The sequence below is a fragment of the Microcaecilia unicolor genome, chromosome 3 (genome assembly GCF_901765095.1).
Source record: "Microcaecilia unicolor chromosome 3, aMicUni1.1, whole genome shotgun sequence".
In the NCBI taxonomy this organism is placed as follows: domain Eukaryota; kingdom Metazoa; phylum Chordata; class Amphibia; order Gymnophiona; family Siphonopidae; genus Microcaecilia; species Microcaecilia unicolor.
The window spans coordinates 103,944,249-103,965,929 of NC_044033.1; the positions used below are offsets into that span (position 1 = coordinate 103,944,249).

Consider the following 21,681-nt stretch of genomic DNA (forward strand, 5'->3'; position numbering starts at 1 on the left):
AGAGGTATATTTTCAAAGCACTTTGGGAGGCTAAGTTCCATAGGTTTCTATGGAACTTTGGGAGGCTAAGTGCTTTGAAAATGAGCTTGATAGTAACATATTAGATAGACGGCAGAAAAAGACCTGCACGGTCCACCCAGTCTGCCCAACAAGATAAACTCACATGTGCCATTTTTTGTGTATACCTTACCTTGATTTGTACCTGTCTTTTTCAGGGCACAGACCGTATAAGTCTGGCCAGCACTAGCCCCGCCTCGCACCACCAGCACTGGCATAGACCGTATAAGTCTGCCCAGCACTATCCCCACCTCCCAACCACCAGCCCTGCCTCCCACCACCGGCTAAGCTTCTGGGGATCCCTTCCGTCTGAGGAGGATTCCTTTATGTTTATCCCACGCATGTTTGAATTCCATTACCGTTTTCCTCTCCACCACCTCCCGCGGGAGGGCACTCCAAGCATCCACCACTCTCTCTGTGAAAAAATACTTCCTGACATTTTTCTTGAGTCTGCCCCCCCCCCCCCCCCCCCCCCCCCTCAATCTCATTTCATGTCCTCTAGTTCTACCACCTTCCCCTCTCCGGAAAAGGTTCGTTTGCAGATTAATACCTTTCAAATATTTGAACGTCTGTATCATATCACCCCTGTTTCTCCTTTCCTCCAGGGTATACATGTTCAGGTCAACAAGTCTCTCCTCATACGTCTTGTAACGCAAATCCCATACCATTCTCGTAGCTTTTCTTTGCACCGCTTCCATTTTTTTAACATCCTTCACGAGATATGGCCTCCAAAACTGAACACAATACTCCAGGTGGACCCTCACCAACGTCTTATACAGGGGTATTAAAACCTCTTTTCTTCTGTTGGTCACACCTCTCTCTATACAGCCTAGCAATCTTCTAGCTACAGCCACCGCTTTGTCACACTGTTTCGTCGCCTTCAGGTCCTCAGATACTATCACCCCAAGATCCCTCTCCCCGTCCGTACCTATCAGACTCTCACCGCCTAACACATACGTCTCCCGTGGATTTCTACTCCCTAAGTGTATCACTTTGCATTTCTTCGCATTGAATTTTAATTGCCAAACGTTAGACCATTCTTCTAGCTTCCGCAGATCTTTTTTCATGCCTTCCACTCCCTCTGGGGTGTCCACTCTGTTGCAAATCTTGGTGTCATCCGCAAAAAGGCAAACTTTACCTTGTAAGCCTTTGGCAATATCACTCATAAATATATTGAATAGAATCATCCCCAGCACCGATCCCTGAGGCACTCCACTACTCACCTTTCCCTCCTCCGATGCGAACTCCATTACCACCACCCTCTGGCGTCTGCCTGTCAACCAGTTCCTAATCCAGTTCACCACTTCGGGTCCTATCTTCAGCCCTTCTAGTTTATTCAAGAGCCTCCTGTGGGGAACCGTGTCAAAAGCTTTGCTGTGTCGACAGAAAATCTGAAGTACTCATTACTAGTCAACAATTTGCTGAGGCATTCTCAAATAAGATTGCTAATGTTATTGCATCCTTTGATCCAGTTTCTACGGTGAATTCAAACAGATCCACAATCCAGGTTGATAAGATCTGGACAGATTTTGCTCTAGTTAATAAGGAGCAAAATGTCTTCTATCTTAGGGAAAATTCTGTCAGGCTCTATATTTGATCCTTGTCATGCTTCTGTAATTAAGGCGTCAGGCAACGTAACGATCAATGCTGTGTTATGTATAGTGAACAAATCTTTGACTGAGGGACAACTGGTTGACTCATTAAAATTAGCATCAGTGAGACCACTACTTAAAAATGATATGCTAGATGCCTTGACAGTAGTGAACTTTAGGCCTATTTCTTCTCTCCCATTCTTGGCTAAAGTCATTAAAAAAGCTGTACTATCTCATTTAGTTGATTTTATGGATGAACATCAGGTGCAGGACCAATACCAGTTTGGTTTCAGGGAGTGAACATGACACTGAAACACTAATACTATCTATGTGTGATCTTATCAGGACAGGATTTGATAAAGGAGAATCCTTCCTCTTAGTCTCGTTAGATATCTCTAGTGCATTTGACTGTGTTAACCAAACAATCCTGCTGCAAAGATTGCAAGAGATCGAAATTGCAGGATCAGTTGGAAATTTGTTTTCCTCATTTCTGGAAGGACGACACTACTGTGTGGTGCAGGGGAAAGACAGATCTGATATGATCTGTCTGACCACTGAGCTCCCCCAGGGCTTGGCCCTGTCTACAGTTTGTTCAACATTTTTCTCCTTCCACTGTACACACTTCTCAAATAATTGGGTGTCCACTACCGTATTTATGCAGGTGATATCCAATTCTTCTTTAAGAAAGAGAATTCAGTGAATGAAAGTATCCCGCTATTATGCTCTTACCTCAAAATGATTAAGCAATGGATGAAAGAAAACCAGCTTAGTATCAATATGGCAAAAACACAGGCCATTATCTTATCTGCCCCAGTTAATGTTCCAGATTCCTTTCTAATAGATGATATCAAGATTGCGCTTAGTAGGAAAATTCGATCCCTGGGTGTTCTGAAAGACTGATTGCTGAATATGAAATTGCAGGTAGCCAAGATGATTAGTACTATGTTCTCCAAACTAAGACTTGTGAGAAGGCTGAAGGATTATTTAACTTCTGAGAACTTTCGTCTAGTGATTCAAAGTATCATAATGTCTAACTTTGGTTACTGCAGTGCACTACTGTTGGGTTCACCAAAATACATCCTTCACTCATTACAGATTGCACAAAATGCTGCAGCACTTGTACTTCTGGGAATGAACCGTTCCGAACATATGATACGTGCCCTTGTCTCACTTCACTGGTTGCCCATTGCTTATAGAGTGCAATACAAGGTTCTATTGTTCGTGTTTAAGGTGCTGACCAACAAAATTTCTCTGGTGATCAACAAATCTACATATATATCAGCCCCCTAGGTCCTTGATGTCTGCACCCTCTAATCTACTTGATGTTCCTCTTTCAAGACTGTTTTTCTAGATAAATAGAGGAATTCGATTTTCCATAGTGCTGGAACTTGACTGTGGAACTCCTTGCCTGACCATCCCAATTCACCAGATTGTTTAAAATTTTCAAACCCACAAAGTTCATACCAAAATTAAATTCTACTGTTCCAGTAAACTGAAATTGGGTAGAACTGAACACCCTTCCTATCTATATTAATTAAATAATCCTACCCAAACACTCCGTGCATAAGCCTTTGCATGATCCACCTAATCTACTCCCTTTGCAGTTTGTTCTCTTATGCTACATTTCTGATTTAATTAGCAGTTCCACATGTTTAACTTGCATGGTTATATTGAGAGAACCTGCAAATGCTATGATCTCTCCACCTCTTAGCACTACCTTAAAGGACTCACAGTATACTGTAGGTTGTAGTTCTCTGCTGGAATAGAGTACTGTCCTCCATCAGTGCTTCAAAACCATGTCCCAACTAGCGAGGCATTCAAACACCAAGTACTGGAACCAGATTGCGGGATACCAACCCCCCTGTTTACTAAAGCTTAGCTCGAGTTATGTACACCAGGCCCATTTTATTCCTATGGATTCTGCTGCAGGTAACTCGAGCTAAGCTTTAATAAACAACCCCCCCCCACCAGGTGAGAGAGTGAGTCACAAGCTGATGATCAGGCATATTACAGGGCAAAATATCATAACCAGTGACGACATTGCCTCAGAGCACAATATATTTAGTACTTGTTATTTGAATAGATCATATATTCTCTGCTGTTTTGGGTGGAGCTGTCTCCACACATCCACCAAATAAAATTAATCCATCAAATACACCAAACTCTCAGGGGGCCTGCGTGCAGTAGGAGTTTTCCATAGCATAAGAATCGCAAAAACCATTGATACCCAGTTCACAAAAGGTTTCAGCAATTTTTGTTGCATTTTATTGTTTGTACAATGATCTTCATGGATTTTTTTTTTTTTTTTGTGGTTAATTCCAGATACGATGTGAAGGGATGCGACTATTTCTTCTTTGGCTCCAAGCACTTCAGACAAACTGTGGGGAAGAGGCAAATATTGATGTTTGCCTGTCTTGTACCTGGTTTTCCTGCAGTTTGTCGGCAAGAGGCCCCTGTACACTGGATACTCTCATTAACTGTGCTCCTAATATGCCTGATGGTTGGTAATATACATGATTACTTATAATCAGCAAGGCTTTTGTCATGGTTCTGCAAGAGGCAACTTATAAATAACCTGAATGTGCTCAGTATGGGGCCTAAAATAAATGACTGGGTTAAAAACTGGTTGCATGGGACATGACATAGGATAATGGTATATTCATTTCACTTTGAGGTAATGTAGGAGTAGGAGAATTACATTGGCCCCTACTGGTCAGTGTAGATAGAGATGTGCAATGCAATATATGGTAGCACTCTGGAAATTATTCATGCCTTTTATGAGCAATCCTGAGTCTCACTCCTTTATGTTTATACTACCAAACTGAAAACAAGAAACTGATAGAAATAATACAGAATTTATTTTCATAAAGAAATACAAACTATTTACAATAAATACGGTTGTAGGCAAATGAATGAAGACAAATAATAAAAGGAACATTTGAGTGTTCAGAATAAGAAGTAAACTGTTAGTTTAAACACACAAACACACAACTCCCTAGACACAATGAGTCATCTGCTTGTTACCCCAAAATGATACAGATTTTGACCATACAGCCTACATGTATCACCGGTCTCTTTCTCTCTCTCTGGGAGGACTGAAGTAACAGATGGCAGTGTTGTCTCAGGTGTCAATGAAATGAGTTGATATCAGATGAAAGTTGTAGATCTAGTCTCATTGCTGGTGCTTGTCTTTCTGTTATCAGCAGTGTCTGATGATCTGATAGCATCTCAGAAGTTCTTTGGCTTGAGAAACCACAGGAATGTCTTGGATGTTGCTCTGGATGCTTTGTGTCTTCAGTGTTCTGGAAGTCAACATGACCAAAATTTCTTAGCCTTGCATCAGCCAGGGTTACTGGTCCTTTCAGACAGGCATACCTGGACTTAGGATCCAAGTCCTTGGCGCCGGTCGATCAATAGCTGGGACAAGCCAAGGTTCGGGGGGAGCTCAGCGCAATGCTGCCATCCAGTCAGCAGCCAGTCCAAGAGGATGATGACTTCACTCCCCCTCCACATAGCTGACCAGGGACCACACCAGCTGGGAGCCTGTGCCAGACGAAAACGTTTCACTAAATATAAGTGCAGTATTTGTGCTCCTTCCATCTCCCCCAGCACACACCACCATAGCATGGTAAATAGGTTCTTTCCAGCCCTACCTCATCCTCCCCTCTTTTCCCCCCCCCTCCTCCTTGTCTCCTCTGGGGGCCATGTCTCCCACCCCTCCCTTTAGCTACTGGGGTTGGTCTAGGCCTTACAGGAGCGATGATAGTGTCTGTCCTCCTCTGCGGGGCTGCCACTATTCTCTGAACCGTGAGTAGATGCAGCTGCCTCTGCCGCTCCTTAAAAATCTGGCCACCTGATTTTCTCTATGGCAGAGTTGCTGCTTGGCCCCGGACCCAGCAAGGCAATGTATGCTTACCCTGAGGGACCTGGCCTCTAGGGCCACACTTACTGCTAAAGTTTTGTGCTCATGTGCCAGGCATGTTCTTCTCCCTACTTTGTTTACTAGCATAAATTAAGCATGTATATAATTTGCATAGAGTTTCTTCTGAGCTTTGCTTCGCTGTGTTTGTGTTTATCCTACATTATAGGCTTTTGTATTATGCACTTTATCGCCGGGTTTTGAGCATCTGTCTCTCATTGTAAATGAAGCAGCCCAGTATATCTCCAATACTTCTCCTTATCCATTAGACACCTCATGATGCCTGTGTCTGCTGTTCTCTCCTGGTTTCACCGTCTTAAGTGGCGCTGGCATAAGCATTACACCCCCTCTCTTTGTAAAGTGTGCCTTTCTGACAAAAGAAGAGGTCAGATCTGCCATGAGGTCATATTTCTCAAACTTCATTAATATGTCGGCTAATCTAAGAAACGTTTTCATATTTTTGATTTCTTTGCCCCTTCTGAGGTGGGTGCTCTTCACTCCCTTCTGCTAATCTTTTTGCTAGGTCCTTGGTATATAAAGCTGCATTCCTTCAGGAGTCCTGTCTAGTAGCCTCATCTAATGCTTCTCTTTCTGTCTCCATGATCGTTGTTAACTCAGTGGCTCACGTTACCTGTTCCTACAACTGAGTCCTCCTTTTCTTCATCGACCCCTAAGGCTGCCTTCTCTTTCTCTTACCTCTGGTCAGACTTCCATCAGTTGTCCACGTTCACTGTTGAATGGATTCTGGTGGGCCCTTTTTCTTCCCTCTGAGTCCCTTGCCAGATTGTGATGTTCGCACAGGTACTTCTGTCCAGTCTCGTTGCCCTGATTCAGTCCAGCCCGCTTTCTGGTTACATCAGTACACCAGAAAAAAATAAAAGCCTGCCTCTCTGGCACTAGCTGTACGTCCCCCCCCCCCCCCCCCCCAACTAGGGCAGTGCTAACCCCTTTTGCCCATTGTTCCTGCATTCTCTTCAATAGGCCTAGAGCCCTGGAGTTCACAGATCTGTCTTAGGCAGGACAAGTTCAGAATCCCATCACTGCCACCACATGTGACACCCCAAGTTGGGGTTGGGCATGGCTGGTGAAATAATACAGCAAAACAAAAGGATGAAGCACAAAAGTATTTTATTTAGAGGGATTCTTGGGTCTGTTCCTTCATAGGGCCTGAGACATAGGTTGGAAAGCCCTCTCGGTTCAGCATCCAGAGGCTTTGGCTGGCCTCAGGCAGCAGGCCAAACACAACCTACAAGTTCTTGGGTTTCTCAGAGATCCAGGTCTGGCTCCAGCCACACCCCAAAGCAAAACTTACACAGTTCAATTCAATAGAAACAATGGCTTACCTCAGCCAAATTACGATTATGGAATGGGCGCTTCAGTGGCATACAGTGGGCATTCACATTTCCCCCCACTGGGCCTCCTGAGGCGGGATCTGCACTCTTAAGCTGGCCCAGGCTAATTAAAGAGGGACTTTTCTTAAGGGTGAGGGGCAATGTCCTATATACCCCATCACAGGGCTATTGTAGTGGTATACAGTTGGGTACAGTAGGTGTTTGGTGGGTTTTGGAGATCTCACTATACAATATAAAGGAGCAACGGTGAGATGTGTACCTGGGAGCTTTTAGGTGAAGTCCACTGCAATGCCCCCTAGGGTGCTCCACTATACTCCTGCAGTGTCTGTGTGGCCTCTCTGCTAAGAATGCTGGCTCCTCCTACATCCCAATGGCTTGATTTTGCGCGTTTTTCACTTGGATGCTTTTTTTCGAAAATGGGCCAAAAAGAAAATTGCACAGAGCATGAAAACATCTAGCAAGTGACCGTTTTTGAAAGAAAAAAAAAAAGAAGACATTTTGCTGTTTCTAAAATCGCTGTATTTGCTATTGGGTTTCAGGATGTTTTGAGCAAAATGTTCAACGTCTGACTTGGACGTCATATCGAAAATGCCCCTCTTAGTAACCTGTGTAAGTCTGGGTGCTTTGAAAATGTGTGTCTCCTCCTCAAGTCTCAGCATTAGCCTCCAGTCTCTTTAAGAATCAAATTCTAGATTTTTATTCTTGTGCATCTAGCCTTACACATTGAACTGCACTCTACTTATCCTATTTGACTACTTATGCTCCCTCTCTCTTTGTTCTTCTGAGACCTCTTTGCTCTCACTTTCCCCTCCATTGCATCTTTGTTTGGGCATCTCTCATGATTCTGTGTTTTCTTACCTAGGTCCCTTCCTTTGAAACTGTTACCCTGTATATCCTCCAGGAAAACTAATTCCCTAAGTTCAAGAAAGCTATGAAGGCCTGGCTCTTTGAGCTCATTTTGCAGAGACCCCTAGGGCAGAGAGGTGATGCTTGCTTGTTATCTTCCTTTGATTTTGTGTAAAAGCATACGAAAAAGAAAACAAAACAATACAAAACATTGTTATACAGAAATATAGTATCATGAATTCTGCCCTGATCATTGTTTTGTTTGAAGGGTGATTTTATATTATATAAAAAATTATTTTTTCCCTTTATGCCTGTAAGATGTGTATCTTGAAGAGCATGTCAAACCTTATAGAACCTTGGCAGCATCTATGGCTTATCCGAGCACAATCTTCATGTAAGAGATCTGTATATCTGCAACATGTGGTTTTGTCTCTGTACTTACAATATGTTACTGTTGAGGACTTCTGACACCACAGAAGGCTTGTTCAAAATGTCTTGCAAGATCTCTTTGAAGATTAGAATGTAACTCCATCTCCCTTAAAGCCCCTTTTTGGTTATTTCCAATTTTTACTTCTATTAAAAATAAAAAATGAAAACATGTAGTATGCTAGCAAAATCATATTAGTTTTGTCGTTTGGCGTTATAACAGTTCTGTCCCTTTTTATTTGAAGGCAGTCTGCACACCTAGGGATTGCCATAGGTGAGGGCTGCATATCCTGCTTCTTGTTAGAGAACAAAATGGGTTACCTGTAACAAGTGTTCCCTGAGGAAAGCAGATATAAATCCTCTCCAAATTGCACTATATATCAAACTGAAAAGGGGCTAGGTTGGGGGTAAAAGTGGGAGGTGCACTGGTCAGACACCTTCATGCTGGCTGTCCTACTTATGCTCAGAGCATTTTAGAAAGCTCTAGAAGCTTTAGCATTGATTGTTCCAATGCTCTAGAAATTTTAGCATTGACTCTTCCAGCTCAGCTTCATCTAATAACTTCATTCATGTCTGAAAACTTATATTCTCAAAGAACACCTGTTATAGGTAAGCGACTTTGCTTTATTATAGTAATTGTATAACCTGTATTGTTTACATTTCTAGCAAAGATTTATCCTGAAGAAATAACACCGCTTGTGCCGGCTGTATCGGGTGAAAAGGTTGCCGAGGACCAAAACTGCTTTTTCTTTCAAATAGTTTTGAACTACATGGTAATTCAGGTGAGCATATGTGATATTTTACATCTCTTTTAACAAGGGTACTGACAGAAGAGAGGTATGATTTATTATGTATATCATCCTGGAGTAGGATGATAGTATGCCAGCATGGCTTCCTTCATAGACCTTGATCTATTTTATTTGTTCAAAAGAAAGTGAATCTTAATTCAGATTTCCTGGAAAATTTAGGAGTCTTTTTACAAAGCTGCAGTAAGTACTAATGCATGCTTACCGCAGCAAAAAATGGCTTATTGCAGGGTGCGCCGAGTCGTGTCATGGTACCCATGCCCTAAAAAATAAAATTTGTTTTAGCGCTGGGGGCTGAGAGTGGGGGTGTTCTGCACTAATCGATTAGTTACTGGGCATTACTGCATGCTAACCGTACAGGCTTAGTGCATGAGTTAGGTAGCGGTAGAGGCTCACGTGCTAATGGGAAAATTAGTGCATAGCCTTTAATATGTAAAATAGGAAAATTGGCCATTTTACTCTGGCAGTAAAAATAGCCTTAGCATGTGGGAGTGACCCATGGATGAGGAGTTATTGGATGAACAGGGTTCTGTAGTGAGGTTTGGGTTGCTGGTAAACTTTGTTCACAGTTGACCAGCCATGAACATTAAGATCAACAGTAAATGCAGACTTTGGGTAGAAATGGAAACTTTTTAGTTGCATCTTAAATGTTAAGTAAAAACAGGGAAGCTGGGGACTCTTTTTGTGTCTTTGGGTAGGACACTTCATCCTCTATTGCCTCTGTGTTACAAACTAAGGGCCTGTGTTACTAATCTTCATTAATGCCAGTAATGTTTTAAGAAACAAGCCCCACTGTGAATAATTGGGTTTAATTTAAGTAACATGCATTAACTAGGTTATTAGCTGAGGCTCTTAGGTAGTAGATCTTCTGTGAATAGGAAAGTACCTACTGTATATGAATTAAACTTGCCTTAAGCTACCAGTGGAAAGGGCTTGAGCAAAATAAATATAATATTTGGGGGGGGGGGGGGGGGGGCATTTACTAACTGTTAGTGCTTGCTATCTGTAGCAGAGCCCATAGGCATTACAGGGTCCCTGTGGTAATTAATGCACTTTTACCATTAGTAAATCACCTCCTTGGCTATTTGTACAAACCATTTTACTCTCCATTTAAAAAACAGAGAGATTAGACGACTAAACTGAGTGATTATGTTGCTGTACCCATATTAGTGGGGATGTAAGTGACAGCCTGCTCTGTGATAAATAGGAGCAGTTTGTGGGCAATGTGGAGCTTAGTGTGTTTATATCTGTCTGGCCCTATATGCTTATTTCTTGAGTCATTGTATTAACACAGGGGTTCTCAACCCAGTCCTCAGTACTCTCCTAGCAACTGAAGGTTTTCAGGATACCCACAATGAATATGCATGAGAGGTTTTCCATGGAGGAAGTACATGCTAATTTATCTTATTCATATTCCTTGTGGATATCTTGGTTTGGTGTGTGTTGAGAACTCCTGTATTAACAGATAAAACTGTTCTATGTCACATTTAACATTTATTTACACTAACTATACAATTTTATTAAAACATTTTAAGGCTGTGATATAATGGGATAATCATTTTCATATTGCTTAAAGCAGCTTTATCATATCAATACAGAGAACTTTTCTGTTTAATGTATACTGAAATCTAGCATATTGTTTTTACATTTGAAGGCTGCCAGTTTAGAGTGGAGGAATAAGGAGAATCAAGACACCGGTTTTAAGTTCCTTTTTTCTCTATTTAGAAAATATTATCTTCCTCATATATTTCCGTCTTTTACAATGTTAACCAATCTGTACAAGCCTGTGTTGGGTAAGTAATGCCTTTTATAGTTATTTTTTATGAAATAATCCAACAATAGATATGCAAAGGGGGGGGGGGGGTGAATGAAATTTTGTCAGCGATTAGAGGACAGGAAAATTATCAATTTCTATGGATATGTATTTACAGTAAAACTGCTCAACCCATTTTTGCTCAGTGTTCAAAAATTGTTTAGAAATCTAGGATGAAAATGATTTCAGGAAAAACGGGTTAAATATCAAAATATTTGTTATATATTTCTCTAATTTGTTAAAATCAGTATATATTTTCAGAAGACTGCTACAGTAGGTCTGAATATTCCCAAAATACATGTCTTTCATCACTTTTGCCACAATGAGAAACTTACTCTTCCTTTCCTTCTAATTATCTTCATCTTTTTCTTTCATATTTTTTCTCCCCTCATTGACTTTTCTTGCATCTTTCAGTTCTTTCACTGGCCCCTTTGCTCAATTTCGCCCTCTGCTTTACTTCATTCTTTTCCTTTGTTTCCCATCTCCTTCTGTGATTCCTCTTCATGCCTCCATCACTTTATCTTCCCTCATTCATATGCTTTTATCTTTCTTACCCCTTGCCTTCACCTGCTTTCTATTCTTTTCTTCTCTTGCTGCAGTTCCCCCTTAGGCAGAAGCTGCCTTTCTTCTTTCAGATAACCTAACTTAATGACAGACGCTTATCCTTCGACTGGTGACCCCTGTTTACAGTCTTTGCCACAAGCATTTTCAAAACTCATGGATTGATGTTTTATGGCTGTTGTGCTCATGGCAGTGGCTTTGAAAATTATTCTTGACCCTTGTCAACATAGTGAACAAATGATGAAAGTTCAGTTTTGTTAGGTTTTATCTCAGTGCCATTGTGAAATTTTGATAAGGTATTGAAGTTAATTTTTTCTATAAAATTCATCAAGACACAAACTATATGGTATGATTTGCTTATCCCACAGAAATAGCTTTATCCAGGGTCCACATTTTACATCTAGTTTTTCACATGCTTAAAGGTTATGATAATAGGATGCATTTCAAAGGGGTGCTGTGAAAAGTGACTACAATTAAGAAAGAAAATTATTTATTTCAGCACTTGATATACCTCAAGTGATCCCTGAGGCAACTATGCAGTTTACAATTTCTATTACAGGTACTTTGCACTGTCCCCAATTGGCTCACAATCTAAGTTACCTGGAGCAATGGAGGGCTAAGTGACTTGCTCAGGGTCAAATGGAGCTGCTGAGAGAATTGAACCTGGTGCCCCAGGATCTCAACTTGCTACTGACCTTCAGGCAGCAGTGGTAATTGAACCCAGTTTCCCAGGTCCGCAACCCGCTTCACTAACCATTAGACCATTCCTCCAATCTCTTTAATCAAAAAAGTGCAGCCCAGTGCCTTGATATGTCATAAAAGTGGCAAGAATCCACCCTCTATATGGGGACAGGAGTGATCCAGGTCAAGTGATATAGCACAATAGATTCTGTTAACCTGGAAAGAAACGCTGTATGGTGGCAACCTAACCTTGAGCATTGTGTGCAGATCTGGTTGCTATATCTCAAGTTATAGCAGGATTAGAAGAGGTTAAAAGAAGGATGACCATACTGATTAAGGGGATGGAACTCTTAAGTACATAAGCATTGCCATACTGGGACAGACTGAAGGTCCATCAAGCCCAGCATCCTGTTTCTAATAGTGGCCAATCCAGGTTACAAGTACCAGGCTAGATCCCAAATAGTACAATACATTTTATGCTGCTTATCCTAGAAATAAGCAGTGGATTTCCCCCAAGTCCATTTTAATAATATCCCTTATGGACTTTTCTTTTAGGAATCTATCCAAACTTTTTAAAAATCTACTAAGCTAACTGCTTTTACTACATTCTCTGGCAACGAATTCCAGAGTTTAATTACACATTGAGTGGAGAAATATTTTGTCCAATTCGTTTTTGCCTCATTATGTTCCCCCTAGTCCTAGTATTTTTGGAAAGAGTAAACAAGCGATTCATGTCTACCCTTTCCACTCATTATTTTATAGATATCTATCATATCTCCCCTCAGCCGTTTTTTCTGCAAAGCTTTGAAGAGCCTTAGTCACTTCAGCCTTTCCTCATAGGGAAGTCGTCCCGTCCCCTTTATCATTTTCGTCGCCCTTCAGTGTATCTTTTCTAATTCCACTATATCTTTTTTGAGATGAGGTGACCAGAACTGCACTCATTATTTGAGGTGAGGTCGCACAATGGAGTGATACAAAAGGTATTATAATGTCCTCATTTTGTTTTCCATTTCGTTCCTAATATCTAACATTCTATTTGCTTTCTTAGCTGCCACCGCACACTGAGCAGAGGGTTTCAAAGTATTATCAACGCTCCTTTTCCTGGTTGGTGACTCCTAATGTGGACCCTGCATTACGTAGCTATAGTTCAGGTTCCTCTTTCCCACATGCATCACTTTGCAGTTGCTCACATTAGATGTCATCTTTCATTTGGATGCCTAGTCTCCCAGTCTCGTAATGTTCTCTTGTAGTTTTTCACAATCCTCTTGTGATTTAACAACTTTGAGTAACTTTGTGTCGTCAACAAATTTAATTACCTCACTAGTTACTCCCATCTCTAGATCATTTATAAATATGTTAAAAATCAGCGGTCCCAGTCACATACCCCATTATCTACTTTTCTCCATTGAGAATACTGACCATTTAACCCTACTCTCTATTTTCAATCTTGTAACCAGTTTTTAATCCACAACAGAAAACTACCTCCTATCTCATGACTCTCCAATTTCCTCTGGAGTCTTTCATGAGATACTTTGTGAAATGCCTTTTTAAAATCCAGATACAGTATTGACTGGCTTATCTTTATCCTCATGTTTGTTCACCCCTTCAAAGATATGTAATAGACTGTCGAGGCAAGATTTCCCTTCACTAAATCTATGTTGGCTTTGTCTCATTAATCCATGCCTTTGAATATGTTCTGTAATTTTGTTATTTATAATAGTCTCTACCATTTTGCCAGACACTGACGTCAGGCTCACCGGTCTATAATTTCCAGGATCACCTCTGCAACCTTTTTTAAAAATCGGCGTTACATTGGCCACCCTCCAATCTTCTGGAACCATGCTTGATTTTAAAGATAAATTACATATTACTAACAATAGTTCCGCAAGTTCATTTTTCAATTCAATCAGTACTCGGGAATGAATACCGTCTGGTCCAGGGGATTTGCTACTCTTTAACTTGTCAAATTTCGCCATTACATCCTCCAGGTTTACAGAGATTTCATTCGGTTTCTCTGACTCGTCAGCTTTGAATACCATTTCTGGCACTGGTATCTCTCCCAAATTTTCCTTGGTGAAGACCGAAGCAAAGAATTCATTTGATCTCTCTGCTATGGCTTTGTCTTCCATGATTGCCCCTTTTACCCCTCGGTCATAGCAGTCCAACTGATTCTTTTGCATTCTTCTTGCTTTTAATATATGTAAAAAAAAATTGTACTATGTGTTTTTGCCTCCAACGTAATCCTTCCTTATCAGCACTTTGCATTTGACTTGACATTCCTTATGCTGTTTCTTATTATTTTCAGTCGGATCCTAAAGACTTAAGAGGTTAGGGCTCCTCAGCTTGGAAAAGAGGCAGCTGAGAGGGGGGATATGATAGAGGTCTACAGAATCTTAAGTGGAGTAGAACAGGTAAATGTGAATCGATTGTTTACTTTTCAAAAATTATAAAGACTAGGAGACACTCTATGAAACTGGTAATGCTTTAATACAAATAGGAGAAAATATTGTTTCACTCAGTGAATAGTTAAGCTGTGGAACTTGTGCCAGAAGATGTGGAAACAAAAGTTAGTGTATCTGTTCTTAAAAAAGGTTTAAGAAGTTCCTATAGGATAAGTCTGTAATCTGCTATTAAGACAGATGTGGTAATAGCCACAACTTATCCCTGGGATTGGAAGTATGGACTTTTGCTACTCTTTGGAGTGGAGGAGTAGCCTAGTGGTTAGTACAGTGGACTCTGATCCTGGGGAACTGAGTTCGATTCCCACTGCAGCTCCTTGTGACTCTGGGCAAGTCACTTAACCCTCCATTGCCCCTGGTACAAAATAAGTACCTGAATATATGTAAACTGCTTTGAATGTAGTTGCAAAAACCTTAGAAAGGCGGTATATCAAGTCCCAATTCCCTTTCCCTTTGGAATTCTGCCAGTCACTTGTGATCTGGATTAGTCACTGCTGGAAAACAGGATACTGGGCTAGATGGACCATTGGTCTGACCTAGTATGGGTATTCTTATGTTCTATAGGAAAGATTTTCAATGGGATCACTCTTGCTCCTCTGCTCTCCACCATAATAGTTTTTGGTGGGGTTACTTAGAGGCATATTTTCAAAGCACTTAGCCTTCCAAAGTTCCATAGAAACCTATGGAACTTTGGAAGGCTAAGTGCTTTGAAAATATGCCTCTTAGTGATGCTGATTAGGGGGAGGGTATGCAGGATTTGGAGCACTAGAAGTGGGGGGGGAATATGTATTTTCAAGAAGATGTCACCATTGGGTTTTGTACCAGCTTAGAGGCATGCGCACATTTTGAGATATCACAGGCTGCCTTAGAGATAACAGCTTGACTTTTGCCCACTGTCGTTGTGTTGCTGTGAACAAGAATGCACAATATTCCCAGCTGCAGCAACTGAAAACCAAGTTTAGTGTGGGACTCACTAACCATGGGTTAATAATAGGCTTCTCATTTTTGAACACTGGTTTAAAGTCTGTCTTGTCCTATTCCTGCACCATTTAATGTTAAACAGATAATTTGGTATTTGATTTTGTTCTCCATTGACAAACAGAATTTTTTTTTGTTACATTTGTACCCCACATTTTCCCATCTATTTGCAGGCTCAATGTGGCTTACATAGTACCGTAGAGGTGTTTGCCAATTTGGTTGATAGCAGATACAAAGTTATATTTTGGTCAGATGAGGTAGGTGTGGATCAGGCGTCATGTGGTCGAAGGAAGTGAAGATTATAAATTGTCCAGTATGATCATTACTTATGCTGTGTTGCTGGGTGCTGGGATTTTTGTTGGATCAGTGGGATAGGCCTTTTTCAAGAGGTGAGGTTTGAGTGATTTCCTGAAGTTTAAGTGGCCACGGATTGTCCTCCACAGCATTTGGGAGGTCCGTTCCATAGATGTGCGCTTATGTAGGAGAACCTGGATGCATAAGTTGTTTTGTATCTTAGTCCTTTACAATTTGGATAATGTTGGTTTAGGTATGATCGTGATGATCTGATTCTGTTTCTGGTTGGTTAGATCTATTAGGTCTGTCATGTATCCTGGGACTACGCCGTAGATAATTTTGTGGACCAAAGTGCAGATTTTGAAGATGATCCGTTCGTTGATTGGGAGCCAATGCAACTTTTCTCGTAGGGGTTTAGCACTTTTGAATCGTGTTTTACCATATATCAATCTGGCTGCTGTATTTTGGGCAGTCTGGAGTTTTTTTGTGAGTTGTACTTTGCATCCTGCGTATATTCCGTTACAGTAGTCTGCATGGCTTAGGACCATTGATTGTATTAGGTTTTCGAAAAGTTTCCCTCGGGAAGAAAGTTTTATTCTTTTGAGTTTCCACATTGCCATAGAACATTTTCTTATTACGGTATTTACTTGGTTCTCAAGTGTAAGGTTGCGATCGATGTGTGACGCAGAGTATTTTTAAGCTATGCTGAAGTAAGGGAGTGTGTGTCCTGGGATGCTTATAGTTGCGGTTTTGTACTTGTGATGAGAGGATGAGGCAGTGTGTTTTTTCAATGTTCAGTTTCAATGGATGAGTTTGCCCAGAAGTCTATAATGTTGAGGCCATCATTAATTTCATTGGTTATTTCTGTAACGTCATCTGCATAGATGAATGGGTTGAGACCTCGATTGGACAAGGACTTTGCCAGTGGGATCATCATCATGTTGAAGAGTATTGGTGATACTGGTGATCCTTGAGGTACTCCGCAGGTCTGTTTTCCACGGTAGTGACATGTTGTTTGATTTTACTTGGTATGTTCTGGTGGTTAGAAAGCCCTTGATCCAGTTACTACTACTACTATACTTAACAGTTAAGTACGTTTCCATCAATCCAAAGTGGCCAAGGAGTCTCAGTAGTATGTTTGTGGTTTACCATGTCGAATGCGCTCGACATGTCAAAATTGGAGGAGAAGTATGCTTTTACCTATGGCAATTTCCTGCTTGAATATGGCTAGGAGAGTGACTAGAACAGTTTCAGTGCTATGGTGGGAGCGGAATCCTGATTGTGAATCGTGCAATATTGAGAGCTTGTCCAAGTAATCCGTAAGCTGTTTGGTCACCAAGCTCTCCATCAATTTTACTACTAGAGGGATAGACGTAACTGTTCGATAGTTGGTGAGATCATTTGTTTTTTTCTTGGTGTCTTTAGGTGTTGGGGTAAGTAGGATGTTGCTATATTCATTGGGGAAGGAAGCTTGTTGTAACATGAAGTTTAGGTAGGATGTGAGGTATTCTATGAATCGGTTGGGGGCGTATTTAAGTAGATGACTGGGACATGTGTCCCAGTTTGCAGTGGGTGTTGGCGAACCTATGAGTCGCTTGTGTGACTGATTCAGTGGTGAGTGGATTGAATGTTGACTAGGTTCGGTCAGCTGGGTATCCGCCCCAGATTAGGTCCTGGCTGTCTAAGAACTTTTTGATGTCGGTGTTGTGGTGAGGAAGGGTGCTGCGTAATTTTGTTATTTTATCTTTAAAGTAGGTAGCCAGTTTGTCTGCAGGTGGAATGTTTGTGTTGGATGTGGTGACAGGGGTGGTGTCTAATAGCTTATTTATGAGTTGAAATAGTTTCTTGAGATCTTTATCTGGCCCTAGTTTGGTTTTATAGTAGGATCTTTTGGTTTGTCTAATTGCATATTTGTATTTTCTGTGTATTTGTTTCCATGCATTTAATGTGTGTTCATCTTTTGTTTTTTTTCCATGCTCGTTCTAGTTTTCTGACTTGTGTTTTGAGTTTTTATAATTCGTCATTGTACCAAAGTATTGAGTTTTGTCGTCTTGATATTCTCGTCTTTAAAGGTGCTTTTTCGTTTAGTATGCTTCTGCATCTATCCTCTCATTGATTGAGGTAATGTATGGTGTCAGTTTTTGTTATCCATCCGTTGTCATATATCTGTTGCCAGAATATTTGTGGATCTATTTGCCCTCTGGTAGTGTAAGTTGTTTGTTCTGATGTTTGAGTTAATCCCTTCTTTCGCCAATTTAGGGATAGGTTCAGTTTGTAGTGGTCGGTCCAAGGTGTTTCTGACCATTTGATGTTTGTTATTGATAGGTTATGATCTGTGTATGGAGGTCCAGTGCGTGTCCCTTAGTGTGGGTAGTTTGTATGTGAGGCCATTTGAGATCCCAGGACTGTAAGAAGTCTTTACATTCACGTGCATTGGCGGATTTAGGATCTTCTAGGTGAAGGTTTATGTTGCCATAGTATTAGGTATTGGATGTTATTAACACAAGTGTTTGAGATGAAGTCCGTGAAGGTTGGCTGACTTTTCATTCCAATTGCGGGTGAATGAATCCAACCACCACATGAACAATGTCATCCAGCAGTGCTGGGGAAGAGTAGCTCTCTCAAAACTTAAAGTACTAGAAAATCTTCAAGCGTGTGTGCCCCATCCCAAGTTAAGGAAAGTAGATACCCTGGGTGATCATGTTTCCACTTTACTGACCCTGACAGAAACCACTGCAGAATAACCATCTGCCTCAAAGAGACAGTGTAAAAAACAGTTCCATTTCTACAAGAAGTATTATCTGCAATTTTTACACTACAGACGAGCAGCCTTCTGCTCGACATATGCCCAGACAAGCAGAGGGACATGAGACAGTAGAATCTGCAAGTGCCAAGTCATCAAAGCAGGCATAAGAACATAAGCTTTGCCATACTGGGACAGACCGAAGGTCCATCAAGCCAAGTATCCTGTTTCCCACAGTGGTTAATCCAGGTCACAAGTACCTGGCAAGATCCCAGATCAGTAAAACAGATCTTATGCTGCTTATCCTAGAAATAAGTAGTGGATTTGCCCAAGTCCATCTTAATAATGGCTTATGGACTTTTCTTTTAGGAAATTATCCTAACTTTTTAAAATCCTGCTAAGCTAACTGCTTTGACTGGCAATGAATTCCATAGTTTAATTACAAGTTGATTGAAGAAATATTTTCTCTGGTTACTTTTAAATTTACTATTTATAGCTTTGTTTTGTGCCCCCTAGTCCTAGTATTTTTGGAAAGAGTAAACAAGCAATTCATATCTACCCGTTCCACTCCACTCAGTATTTTATAGACATTTACCATATCTTCCCTTAGCCATCTCTTCTCCAAGCTGAAGAGCCCTAGCTACTTTAGCCTTTCTTCGTAGGGAAGTTGTCCCATCCTCCTAATCATTTTCGTTGCCCATCTCTGTATCTTTCCTAATTCCACAATATCTTTTTTGAGATGCGGTGACCACAATTGCACACTGTATTTGAGGTGTGGTCACACCATGGAGCAATACAAAGGCATCTTTTTGACTGAGGTCTTGATTTGTGGGAAATAGATTTTGGCACTTCTCTCAAAAATGAATGCCTTCCGCTCACATGATCAAACTGAATACTCAATGCTTTCCTCTTCAACTGCATCCATTTTGTCTGAACTATTTTTCCAGTGTTGATCTCCTACAACAGGAAATTCAGATATTGTTGAAGTCAGAAGCAATAATAACTGTCCCTCCTCTGGAACTGTAAGGTGGTGTGGTTATGCATAGAGAATATTTAACCTGCCTGTGTCTCAGGTTCATCATTTGCTGGCAATAAAAAGGCTGACAGAGAAGTTCTGGGGACACAATAATTTATTGTGACGTGGCAAAAGCAGTGAATAAAGGCTTGAAGTAGAGCAGTGATTTTCAACCTTTTTCATCTTGCGGCATTCTTACAAGGTGCAGAAATTGTCAAGGCACACTGCTGGAATCTAACCCATATTCGCCCGTACCCGCTAAGATCCAATCCATCCGCACCTATCCCTGCAACTCCACACTTGTACCCGTTACCTTCAGAAATAGTTATTTCATTTAATTATGCTACTGAAATACATTAGAGCACCAATATACCTGCTACTGGGAAACTGGAACAAGATGGAGTGTTAACAGATTCCAAATGCCAGCAGAGTCCTTCACCTCAGTTGAGATGCAGAATATGAGATTCACCTGATAAAAATAGGGAACATTACTCTCACCTGATACAAAATAGGGAACTGCAAAAAAACCATGCAGAAAAAAACAGAATGCAGAGATACCGGACTCTGCATGTTGTGCAATACCAGAGAAATAGAAAGAAATGCATGTTCTGTATAATCAAAATAAAGCAAGCATATAAATTCTCAACACTGACATAATTCAATCACTAAACTGAAAATAAAAATTATTTTTCCTACCTTTGTAGTCTGGTGATATTATTTTTCCAATCATCTTGTTCCCAGTCTTTGGTTCTGCATTCCTCTGTGTGTGTGCTCTTAACTCTGTTTCCAGGGCCTCCTTTCCATTTTCTATTTTTATTTTTCCCACCTCCTGCCCTATGTCTTTGGCACTGATCTTTCACGTTCAGCTTTCATCAATTTCTCTGCCTTCTTCTCAAATCTATCTTGTTTTTCCTCTTGTTTCCCTTCATATGCAGCCTGTCTCATTTCTTCCCTTCCCTTCATGTGTAGTCCGAGTCCTTTCTTCCCTTCCCTTAATGTGCAGCATTTCTCCCCTGTTCCCTCTCCTATATGTGCAGCATTTCACTTATTTTCCTGTGTGGTATTGTTTTTCCGAGGACAAGCAGGCTGCTTGTTCTCACTGATGGGTGACATCCACGGCAGCCCCTCCAATCAGAAACTTCACTAGCAAAGGCCTTTGCTAGCTCTCGCGCACCCATGCGCACCGCGCATGCGCGGCTGTCTTTCCGCCCGAACCGGCTCGTGTTCGTCAGTCTTCTTTTGTCCGCGCTCGGGACGGTCGTGTTTTGCCGCCGTTTCGTGCCCCTCAAGTTGACCCTCGCGCGTCTTCGTGATTTCGCCAAAAAAAAAAAAAAAAAAATAGAGAGACCTTTTGGTCTTGTCCCTTCCCGTGTGTCCAGTTTTTGCCCCAGTGTAAGTTTCCTTTCGCTTTCCGGATCGGCCTTTTTTTTGGCCTCGGTACGGGTTTTCTCTCCCTTATTTTTGGTGCCTTTCGTCATCATCGCGAATTTTGATTTCGCCGGCGTGATTTTTCCGCCCATGTGATCGAAGTCTCCCAGCGGCTTCAAAAAGTGCACCCAGTGCGCCCGGGTAATCTCGCTCACTGATAGGCACGCTTCGTATCTTCAGTGTCTGGGGGCTGGGCACCGCCCGCAGGCCTGCGGTCTTTGTGCTTTTTTACAAAAGAGGACTCAGGTAGCGAGATTAGCCTAGTGGAACGTGTTGTTCTCGGGCTCTTCGTTGACAACAGCACGGGATGTATCGAGTGCATCGACGTCGACAGCATCAAAGTCTTCGACCTCGGCATCGACTGCATCGACGGCATCGAGGCTTCGACCCTCTGCATCGTCGGTACCGATACATCGGAAGGCTGCGTCGACGTCAGTGGTACCGGGTCCTCCACTGTTGCTGATGTCGGACGGTGGTGCTTCGACTGGAGTGCAGGTGAGGGCTGTCCATTCCCCTGCTGGTGGCGGTGAGCCTTCGGGTGGGTCTCCTCCTACCCTGATGGCTCCTGCGGTACAGCCCCCCCCCCCGAAATCGACCTTCTTCGGCCTCGGCCCCGAGGGAAGCGACGGCTGGATTCTACGACCTCCTCGTCGGTACCAGGAAGCTCCGGTGACAGGCTTCGTTTGAAGAAATCAAAGAAGCATCGACACC

The 21,681-nt window shown here is 41.6% G+C and overlaps 1 protein-coding gene across 1 annotated transcript in view; it reads left to right on the top strand.

Moving 5' to 3' along the window:
* RALGAPA2 (Ral GTPase activating protein catalytic alpha subunit 2) overlaps window positions 1–21,681 on the top strand; it is an 898,249-nt gene that overhangs the window by 52,811 nt on the left and 823,757 nt on the right. Inside the window, 5 exon segments of the mRNA XM_030196220.1 lie at window positions 3,972–4,040; window positions 4,042–4,084; window positions 4,087–4,149; window positions 8,859–8,974; window positions 10,653–10,791. Coding sequence (XP_030052080.1) covers window positions 3,972–4,040; window positions 4,042–4,084; window positions 4,087–4,149; window positions 8,859–8,974; window positions 10,653–10,791 — 430 coding nt within the window.